Source organism: Ovis aries, chromosome 1 (genome assembly GCF_016772045.2).
Source record: "Ovis aries strain OAR_USU_Benz2616 breed Rambouillet chromosome 1, ARS-UI_Ramb_v3.0, whole genome shotgun sequence".
Lineage (NCBI taxonomy): Eukaryota > Metazoa > Chordata > Mammalia > Artiodactyla > Bovidae > Ovis > Ovis aries.
The window spans coordinates 201,447,719-201,458,760 of NC_056054.1; the positions used below are offsets into that span (position 1 = coordinate 201,447,719).

Genomic DNA, 11,042 nt, shown 5'->3' on the forward strand with positions numbered 1-11,042 from the left:
GAAGTTGTTTAATCCAAATACATATTTTTTTTTTGATAGAAATTAGCTTATTTTGCTATTTGAAAGTGTCTTTAAAGACTCACAACAGAAAAACACAAAGGACATAAATAGGTAGTTCACAGAAAGATACCAAGATCCTCACTTTCACCTAAAATTAGAAATGTAAGATACTATTTTTCATCTATCACATTGGCAAAGGTCAAAAATGTAATTTACAACATTAAGACATTTCACTTACCACTGAGCAAAGTAAATTTGTGCAACCTTTTTGGAGGATAGTTTGACAAAATCAGAATTAAAAATGCACACATTCTTTGACTTTGTAATTTCACATCTTAGATTTAGCTTACAGATATGCAAAGATCTGTTTAAAGATCTGTAAAGATCTGTAGCATTATTTGAAATAGCTGTAGGCTGGAAACAAGCCAAATGTTTCTCAGCAGAGGACTGGTGCCTATGAACCAGTTCATTCATGCTTGGAATGCATCTTTAAAAAGAGTGGAGTATATCTACAGGTGTTCACCTTGAATGATCTATAGTGGAGTGAAAGTAAAAGGTGAGAAGGGGAGTAAAGTGTTGCCTTGTGTGTTTGAGAAAAAAAGGAGGGATAATCCCACATATTTATATACTAATTATATGCTTTAAAAATTTCTGAAAAGTTATAAAGAAATTGTTAGAGTGTTTACCTGAGGAATGAGACTAGATGTCTAGGGTAGGAGAAAACTTATTCTTAATTTTTATTGAGATATAATTCACATACCATAAAACTCACTTTTTAAAGTGAAGAATTTAGCAGCTTTGATTATATTAGCAAGTTTGTACAGCCATCACCATGAACAAATCCAGAACATTTTCATCACCCTAGAAATAAAGCCCATATACATTGATAGTCAAGCCCAAATCCTCCAACTCTGGTATCTCCTCTGCCCCCTGTTCCCAGGCAATCTCTAACCTGCTGTTTGTCCCTTGACTTGTCAGTTTTGGACATTTCATATATTGATAAGTGGAATCATGCAACACATGGCGTTTGTGTCTGGCTTCTTTCACTTAGCATAATGTTTTTAAGGTTTATCTATGTTATAGCATGTGTCAGTATTCTTTTTTATGGTTGGATAGTGTTCCATTTGGAGAAGGCGATGGCACCCCACTCCAGTACTCTTGCCTGGAAAATCCCATGGATGGAGGAGCCTGGTGGGCTGTAGTCCATGGGGTCGCGAAGAGTCGGACACAACTTAGCAACTAAACAACTACTATTAATATTCCATTATATGGATATACCACACTTTATCTGTTCATCAGTCGATAGACATTTGAGTTGCTTCCACTTGTTAGCTGTTGTGAATAATGCTGCTATATGTACTTTCATGTACAAATTTTTGTGTAGAGATATGTTTTTATTTATCTTCAGTATACAGTACAGAGGAGTAGAATTGAAAGGCCATATGTTTAATTTTTTGAGGAACTGCTGAACTGTATTCCAAAGCTGGATAGCATATTCTTTACTGTTTATACATTGTTTATATCTTCAGTATGTATTACTTTTTATGAAAAAAGAATTTTACAATACTTCAATCGCTCAGTCATGTCTGACTCTTTGCAACCCCATGGACTACAGCACACCAGGCTTCCCTGTCCATCACCAACTCCCAGAGCTCGCTCAAACTCACATCCATTGAGTCGGTGATGCCATCTAACCATCTCATCCTCTGTTGTCCCCTTCTCCTCCTGCCTTCAATCTTTTCTAGCATCAGGGTCTTTTCCAGTGAGTCAGTTCTTCACATCAGGTGACCAAAGTATTGGAGCTTCAGCTTCAGCATCAATCTTTCCAATGAATATTTAGGACTGATTTCCTTTAGGATTGACTGGTTAGATTTCCTTGTAGTCCAGGGGACTCTCAAGAGTCTTTTTCGCTCAGCTTTCTTTATAGTCCAACTGTCACATCCATACATGACCGCTGGAAAAAACATACTTTTGACTAGACGGACCTTTGTCAGCAAAGTAATGTCTCTGCTTTTTAATATTCTGTCTAGGTTTGTCATAGTTTTTCTTCCAAGGACCAAACGTCTTTTAATTTCATGGCTGCAATCACCATCTGCAGTGATTTTGGAGCCCAAGAAAATAAAGTCTGTCACTTAAAATACTTAATTAATAAATAGTGAGATTAAGAATTGAAAATCTGATGAAGATTATACAAAAGAAATGGGAACTATAAGAGGATAAAATTTTACTTTAGACTAATCCCCACTGCCTACTACTTTGTCTATATGTGAGTTTCTTTTCTTTATGTCTATATGTGAACCTAAGAAAAAAGGAATGTAGTTAACTTTTAACTCAAGTTTTATCACTCTAAATTATCATGTGATTGATTTATGTGATGTTGCGAAAAGGATTTTTTCCTGTTTTTCCTTGAAGGTGACAGAAAATTAAGTGATTATAGTTTTGTTTTGTTTTGTTTTTCAGTCATTTTCAGGGTCCTGGCAACATGTGGATGAACAGAAAATTGTGCACATGTTGAAACTAAACTGGGAAGGTGCTTTTGCTGCTTGAGACTTTGGAGATTTTTCTTCCTATTTAAGACCTTTCTTTATGTTTCCTTCCAATTTCATTTGTTACTGTTTACATTGAATTTTAGTCTAAACTTATATTATGTAAACATATTGTTTATAGAATATCAGAAGGCTCATTTTATGATGCTAAAATGAAAAAGTTGATGAAGATATTATGTTAATATTAAAATGACTTGAGTATTGATTTAGTAAACCTTACATTTTAAGTTGTGTAATGAAAGGGTTTCATCCTTTCAGAGTTAAATAAGAGTTTTATAGTTCTTTGTGAGTATTTAAATTGAAATTGCTATGCCTTTTAAAAAAGTATGACTTGTTGGAGTATAAATATAGCAGAAAAGCTTTTATACAAAGATATTTTAGTCCTTAAAGTATACAACAATGAAATTGTGTAGAATTTTTATTTTTCATTTTCTGCTCAAATTTTCAATAAAACTCTAAAAAGTAATTTTCTCCTTTTGATTAAAAAATAAAGTTTTAACTTTAGGAAAGGTTTCCAAAGTCATTCTGTGCTGTTATATCAAAATAAAGTTTACATTTGATAGGAGAGTTGTGTTCTTTAAGATAAAGGAAAAGTTTAATAAATAATCTGATTGCTGATAAATGTTGTTTCATATGCTCTGTGGTCAGTTAATTAGTAATTATATCAAAATTATATCTCTTATGAAGAGTTAAGGAATATCTCTTATTTCTAAAGTGAAAATTAACCCTCAGAATGTTTTAATTGGAGTTCTTACAGTTTTTATTTTAAGATGAAATTTAACCAAGCAGAGCATTATCAAATAAACACTGGAGTAGTAGGAGTGTGTTTTGGAAATTGCTATCGTTAATAAAATTAATGGTATTAATTAGATACTTTCTTTAAAGTTTATAAAATTCAGAATACTAAGCACATAACTTAATACTTTATAACCCAACAAGCTTCATATCAAGGCACATTTGTCATTTTATGAACTAACCATAATATATCTGGGATCATCCCATTTATAAAAAATTTGCTGGAGTCTTTGTTAGTGGAAAGATGAGGAAGTAGAACTTTTAAGAAGAGTATATTTGACCAGGAAAATTAAAATGGAGAAGACTTGATTTGTTGTTTGAGTTTCAGTTCAGTTCAGTCGCTCAGTCGTGTCCGACTCTTTGCGACCCCATGAATCGCAGCACGACAGGCCTCCCTGTCCCTGTCCCAGAGTTCACTCAGACTCACGTCCATCGAGTCAGTGATGCCATCCAGCTGTCTCATCCTCTGTCGTCCCCTTCTCCTCCTGCCCCCAATCCCTCCCAGCATCATGAGATGTAATCTTATTCATAAAATCAGACATATTAAATGCCAAAAACTATTCTCTACACGGGTTCTAAGATGATAGCATGGCAGAGGAATGTCACCTAGCAGGCGGCAGGTCGGGCTTAGCTAAACCTTTGTGATGCAGGATTTCCACAGTAACTTTTGCTTCTTGGGCTACATATAGTAGCACCCTTTCTTATGGACTAGAATTTTGTATATATGTGTGTGGGTTGAAAACAATTTCAGACTTAAAGGACAGTTGCGGGAGTGTGCATTCCCACATGCCGTGTCTGGGTTGACCAATTGTTAACGTTTTGCCACATTCACTTTTGGAGAAGGAAATAGCAATCCACTCCAGTATTCTTGCCTTGAGAATCCTATGGACAGCGGAGTCCATGGGGTCACAAAGAATCGGACACGACCAAGTGACTTAACACACACATATTCACTTTACCACCCGCTACATAGTGTTACTATTCTATTTTTGCTCAACAGTTTAAGGATAGGTTGCCCACATCTAGGACCTTAACTCCTAAATACATTAGTATGTATTTACTAAAACCAGACATTCTTTTACATAATCATAGTACATATAATTAAATTCAGGAAGTTTTAACGATGGCACGATAGTAGTACCTAATATATAGTCTGTATTACAATTTTTCTAGTCATTCCTAAAATGTCACTTGTGTTGACTTTTCCCCCCAAACACAATATCATGTACTGCCATTAGTTGACATGTCAGTTTTATTGCTTTGGAACATGTTTTACTTCTGTTCAGAATTAGAGTGTGGTTTTCCAACTCCTCTCCTACAAGCTCTGTTGAAGTGAAAAAAAAAAAAAAAGATATTGGGGATTTCAAGGTGGCTGCTTGCTAAAAAACCAAATTGCCCAGGTAGGAGGATCTTCTTTGTTTTTAATTTTGAAAAATTTGGCTGGGTTTTGGTGTCTTGACTCAGCAGAGTCTATAATGCAGCAAGGCTTGGTAAGCATTAAAGAGGGTACTGAAGCTTTCCTTTATTTCATAATCCCGATTGTTTTTCTAGAAACCATCAATAGCCTCTAAATGACTGACTCAATTTTTGGATCCTATTCTCATGACTAAGCAAATGTTTGATTTGAAACCAGCCCAGTATAAATGTCTCTGTGCCTGTAACTCTCTAGCCATTCCTGGATTTCAGCACTGGGGAAACCAATCTATGCACCAAACATGTCTAAAGCTGGAACCAAAGTAAGTAAATGGTCACACTGATTTCTAGCCTACCCACTTTCTTTTCACCTAATGATACATTGAAAGAAACATTTTTGCTTCTTTACCTGGAGGTGAGTGTGATAGTTAGAAGGCTGGGATGATTGAAGAAAAGATGAAGGAATGCTTATTATATTTTCAATTCCAGCAATTACCAAATAATTTATTAAGGGTTTTATCTTCATGTGTGGTGCTATGTTGAATACAGGTAGGTAATGTGTAAGTATCATCATGATTTCTGCCTTCTAGCAACTGATCTTTGAATTTCCACAGGAATAAGACGTGCAGATAAGAGGATTATGTGGAGCAGAAAACTTTCAGTATTCAATTAAAATTTTGTGAAGTGTAGCCTCAATCATTAATATTCTAAGTGGCCAAAGTGGGTAGACCAATCAGGTGAATTAAATCCTACATCTCCCCTTCATTCAGCAGCTACTCTTATCCTGTTCCCTAAATAAATTACTGACTTAGATCAGGAAAATTGCTTCTCAAATATTTGATCCATAATTGTTGGACTGGAAATTGATTCTCTTTGGGAATGAGGGAATATATCTTCCTTCTCTTTTTAATTCTTCACTGACTATAGGTCTAAAGCAAAGCCTCTGGTACCTGGTTTTCCCTCCAATGTTTTACTTTGAAAATGTTCAAGCCCATTGAATCTTAGAAAGAAATGGTTAAAGAATACGTGTTTGTCCTTTACTTAAATTTCCAATTGTTTACATTTTGCCATATCTAGTTTCTCTCTGTGTCTCTCTTTTTACTAAACCATTTGAAAATAAATAGCAGACTTCATTATACTTTGCCTTAAGTGTTTAGGCATATCCTAAAAACAAGGGCATTCCCTGTATAAACAGGATATCCTTAGCAAAACATAATACCTAATATTCAGACTATATTCACATTTTCTCCAAGTGCTCCCTGCAAAAATGCTTCATGGCTAGCTGATGTGGGATCCAGTCAAGGAACATGCATTTCATCTGGTTGTCAAGTTTCTGTAACATTTTTTAGCCTCTTTAATATAGTCCCCCCTATTTTTATTGTTGTTCTTTGAGATTTTGACATTTTTCAAACTCCAAACCCAGATGCCTTATAAAAAGTACTGAAATCTGAATTTTTCTAATTGTTTTCTCATGTTTAGATTTAGACTACCACCTTGGCATGAAAGCTACATAGGCAATGTCAGGCACTTCCCATTGTATTTTTTCAGGAGACACCTGTTAACTTTTTCCATAATTGGTTAGTGCCTGATTTTTTTTTCCCCAATTTGGAAAATAGAACTAATAATCATATTTGCATCCAGAAGGTTTGGGGAGAAAAGTGAGACAATGTCTTTAGCGCTCTGAGATTTTTGAAAAATATGCCATGAAAATCCACTGAAGAGAATCTGAAATCTTCAGAGGGCTATCCACATGCATGGAAGGAAGACTGTTATAGAGTAACTCCCACTTTCAGTGATTTCCAGCGTGGGAGTACTCTTATTCCTTGTAGCTGGTTTATTCACTTAGTTAAAACTTACTTGCTAGGTCAAAGGAGATAGTAATTCATCTCTTACTCTTATTGCTTCTTCCTTTCTCACTATCTTGCTAGCAGTTTAATCAGAGGAGTTATGGGCTAGGCAAAAGCAATTTTTCTGTTTGTTTTTATTATCTGTAGAATACTCAAGAAAATTTCCCCTCTTCTGTATTGGATTAGTAGGCTTTTTTAATTGACAATTGGAGGGATTTTGTAATAACTTTTAGGAAAATCTGCACATTTCTTAGCCTTCTCAACATCTTTTTTTGTCCAACCTCTCAGCTGACTATAAGGTGCATTTCATGGTCCTTCTACAAACTGAAATTGAGTAGAGGTGCACCTGGGTCCTAAGATTTGGAAGGTCTCCAACTGAAAGAACAGCTTGGCCCTGGAGCTCAGTAATGGTACTATGGCAATGCTAGTGCTTTGTTTCAACCTTGGGGTGGTTGGCTGGTCTGCTGGGAAGGTGAACAGCAAGCAAAAAATTATACAGATTTCTACTGTTCATATACTGAAGTCAGGTAAACGTGCAGAAGGTAGTAAGTATGAGAAACAATGAAGGAAGAAAGATATTAATTTCCCATGGCATATCTCTTGTAGAACATCTTACTTGGTGAATAGTTGGCCAAAAACCAAAGGTCAGTTGAATGAAAGAGTTTAAAATCTATCCATTCTTACAGAGGTTACCTTGATTTTCCTAAAGATCTCACCACCGATTTTGGGAAAATCCTGTCAGAAGGATCAGTCTCGCTCCATTTCCAAGAGTAAGTGGCATATGTTGAACAGAGCTAGCTGGGCAGGTAGGAAGACAACAGAGGGAGATGAAGTGACCTCTGACTACCGGCCAGAAGTTTGCACTGCTGTCCACAACCAAGTTGTAACTAGCTAGTGACCTTAGGCAAGTCATTTAACTTCTTTGTCTGTCACCGATGTAGAAAAAGTTTATTGGCAGTCATGAGGCAGCTATTAAAATTACTTTACTGGCACTGTGCCATCAGACCCTCAGAACATCTCCAGTGGACAGTGTTACCTAGATTTAACTAGTGGTGGTGCAATTTTGTTTTCTCATCTGTAAACAGGTACCACATATCTCTAAACCTGTCTTATGCTAAAATGGAAAAGGGAGCAGGAAGAGATGAATGTGGGAAGGGGCAAAAGGGGGTGGAGTATATGATTTAGGGGTTGGAAGGGTAAGGAAGCTTTTAGGGAACAGGAAAGAGAAGAGAGAAACAGAAGGGGCCGGGAGGGGAAAGTTTACAGTGGAAGGAAGAAACTATTAGTTGGTTACCATCTAGAAAGACTCACCTGGGGTAGAAAAGAATGAGGTGATATGCTCAGGTGCAAGTCATTCTTGGTTTCTCCCTCTCCTTCACTCCCTGCATCTGACTAGTCACCAGATCCTCATCCTCAGTGCTGTTCGTGTTGCTCTTGCCTTTGGCTGGTCCTCAGCAGCTCTCAACGCCACCATAGCAGTCAGCTCTGTCTAGGCACAAGCCGCTACATTGTTCTAGCATGGCTTCTGGGTCACTGCTGGCTTTGTTTCCTAACTCTTCACCACGCGCTCAGTCTGCACCAGGCTTAGTGAACTACTTGTCCCTACTCTATGGTGGGCCATGTTCTTTCACTCCTTTATTTCTTTAAACAAGCTGTCCTTTTCCCTCTGCCTCTAGAAAACCCCTCCTTATCCTTCAACCCTCACCCCAGAGATCCTCTCTTCAAAAGTCCTCTCCAGATCGTAACTGGCTCTGCTGCTGTCGTCTAAAATGGCTGACCTGGTTTTTCCTCCTTCCAAACTGATAAAGCACGTTAGCCACCAGGTGGCGGCACAGCATCAGGGAATGACACCTGTGATTTCAGTTGGAATTATAACCTGGCAATGATCATGGGTGTGGAATCATAGAAGAAGGGACAAACTCTGTGGTCCATTTGGTCTAGTGGTTTTCAGAAACTGCGTCATGAAGCCCTGGGACTTCATGGGAACTCGGCTGCCTCGTGCAAAGAGAGAAGTGTTATTTTACAGGCAGTGCTTCAACTCCAGTCCAATCCTTTTATTTGACCAATGAGAATCTGCAGCCTGGAGCGATGGCTTGATTAAAATAGCAGGGCTGATTGTAGAGCTGCAGCTCTCCAGCCAGGCGTAGTATTTCCCTGTTTCCCAGGGCTGCATATTTCCCAGTGCTGTCACAGGCCTTGGAGGATTACCCTGAGGATTGTGGTGCAACTTTATAAGAGCTTGAAGCAAAGAAAATTCTTGCCTTAACATTTTGTTACTTTGCAATGACTCTATTGGCAACAAAATAATAGTACAGAATTTATATCTTCATATTCTATATTATCTAAAGTTCTTAAGCTAAAGTTTATGTTTTGTTTTTCTTTTTATATTTCTTCCTTATCATCTAAAATGAATTTCTGTATTTGGAACTCACTCATCTTGGTGGCTCAGACCTTAAAGCTTCTGCCTACCATGTGGGAGACCTGGGTTCGATTCCTGGTTCGGGAATATCTCCTGGAGAAGGAAATGGCAACCCACTCCAGTACTCTAGCCTGGAAAATCCCATGGACAGAGGAGCCTGGTAGACTATAGTCCATGGGGTCGCAAAGAGTCAGACACGACAGCGACTTCACTCACTCATCTTCCAGCCTTTGTTGAGGGTTTTGTCCAGTTCTGGGCATAGGAATCCATAGCTTAAATAAGGCTTGATCCTTGCCCTTGAAAGAAGTCTCGGTGGGAGAGAGAGATAAAAAAGTGAAAAACGTATTACAGAATGTGGTAAGTAGAGTGAGGAGGAAGCCATGAACCTGAGTCTGAAAATGATGGCTTATAGTAGAGCCCTCATAAAGTCCTCATTCCTGTTGCTGACAACTAAAGTTGTCTGCCAGAAGGCAAATGTGAGGCACAGTAGAACTATATACTTCTCAAAATGGAGGAAAAAGGAATTCTTAGAGTGGGAAAGATGCCCTAATTCTCACTTTTCTGTAAGCGTAGCCACCTCACCCCTCAGTCCTTTCTTTGTTTGCCCCGTACTCCAGATTACTTTCTTTGAAGACAAAAACTTTCAAGGCCGCCACTATGACAGCGACTGCGACTGTGCGGACTTCCACATGTACCTGAGCCGCTGCAACTCCATCAGAGTGGAAGGAGGCACCTGGGCTGTGTATGAAAGGCCCAATTTTGCTGGGTACATGTACATCCTACCCCGGGGCGAGTATCCCGAGTACCAGCACTGGATGGGCCTCAACGACCGCCTCAGCTCCTGCAGGGCTGTTCACTTGGTGAGTCTGGAGGTGGTGGACTCCCTTTTCCTTCCCCTTCCACTCCTTCAGGCTTTTATGCAGAGGAGATTTCTTAAGATTTGCCTACTTCTTAATGGTTGGTTATCTCTTGTTGGCTGCTGAGGCTTCAGTCAAATGTTAGATCAGTTCATCATAAGACTATACGCTTTTTTCCACTTTCTTTACCCCTTATGTATTTTAAGGAATAAAGTTTTCCATATTGAACATCAGCTGTTTTAGTCAGTACACAGTAGAGATGGGAGTTTAGATCATCTCGCTTTCAAGATGGTGGGTCCTGAACTGCCCTCTTCTCTGAGTTCCTAGCCTGCTGTTCATTCCCGTAACAGTTGCTGTTCTTTTCCCCTTGTTTTCTGTTTGTTTGTTTTTTTTTTTTTCAGTCTAGTGGAGGCCAGTATAAGATTCAGATCTTTGAGAAAGGGGACTTTAATGGTCAGATGTATGAGGCCACGGAAGACTGCCCTTCCATCATGGAGCAGTTCCACATGCGGGAGGTCCACTCCTGCAAGGTGCTGGAGGGCGCCTGGATCTTCTACGAGCTGCCCAACTACCGAGGCAGGCAGTACCTGCTGGACAGGAAGGAGTACCGGAAGCCCGTCGACTGGGGTGCAGCTTCCCCAGCTGTCCAGTCTTTCCGCCGCATTGTGGAGTGATGACACAGACGCACACAAACGCTGGCTGGCCTTGTCATCCAAACAAGCCTTATAAATAAAACAATTGGCATGCATTCCACTGTTTACTGTGACGCCTCTCCTTAAACACCTTAAACAGGGACCAGTCAAGTAGTGCCCGCCACAGCACGCAGTTACATAAAGCAACTCACCCTTCAGGTTACCCTGCTGTATATTTGTGCCAAACAAAACAGGATTGCATTAAAAGGATAGAAAATCATACTGCCACATGGTGGCCCTTGTTGCTTAAGGCACAGTCATCAGAGCTGCCGTTTCTTGTGTGCCTTCATGTTCCCATTTCTATTCACAATAGCCCTATAAGTGAGGGGGTAGGAGGCAGTGTCTGTTTGCATTTCACAAATAAATTGAGGCCTAGGGAAGTTCAAAAGTTGCCCAAATTTACCATCTGGTGAATGGAGGAACCTGGATTTGGTACAGGACATTTATATTTCCAAAGCCCTTGTCCTTTTTAT

General features: G+C 38.9%; 2 protein-coding genes across 7 annotated transcripts in view; both read left to right on the plus strand.

Annotated features, from left to right (window-relative positions):
• Positions 1 to 3,168, plus strand: part of TBCCD1 (TBCC domain containing 1) — a 23,056-nt gene extending 19,888 nt beyond the window's left edge. For 2 of the 4 annotated variants that reach the window (XM_042233407.2, XM_012097525.5), the window contains exon 8: positions 2,461 to 3,168. The gene's annotated coding sequence lies outside the window, so the exon portion shown is untranslated. Of the gene's footprint in view, positions 1 to 2,030 lie in introns of all 4 variants that reach the window. The other 2 variants (XM_060419529.1, XM_042233403.2) reach the window with 2 other exon arrangements.
• Positions 2,461 to 10,625, plus strand: CRYGS (crystallin gamma S). 3 transcript variants are annotated; one of them, XM_004003064.6, is made up of 3 exons: positions 2,461 to 5,077; positions 9,638 to 9,880; positions 10,279 to 10,625. In XM_004003064.6, exons 1-3 carry the CDS (start codon positions 5,057 to 5,059, stop codon positions 10,549 to 10,551), a joined length of 537 nt encoding a protein of 178 aa, XP_004003113.1. In that variant the 5' UTR covers positions 2,461 to 5,056; the 3' UTR covers positions 10,552 to 10,625. The 3 variants fall into 3 exon arrangements, with proteins under 3 accessions (XP_004003113.1, XP_027813311.1, XP_027813313.1); XM_027957512.3 differs by having other exon boundaries at positions 4,685 to 9,377; XM_027957510.3 differs by having other exon boundaries at positions 3,638 to 9,880.
• Positions 10,626 to 11,042: the final 417 nt, after the last annotated feature.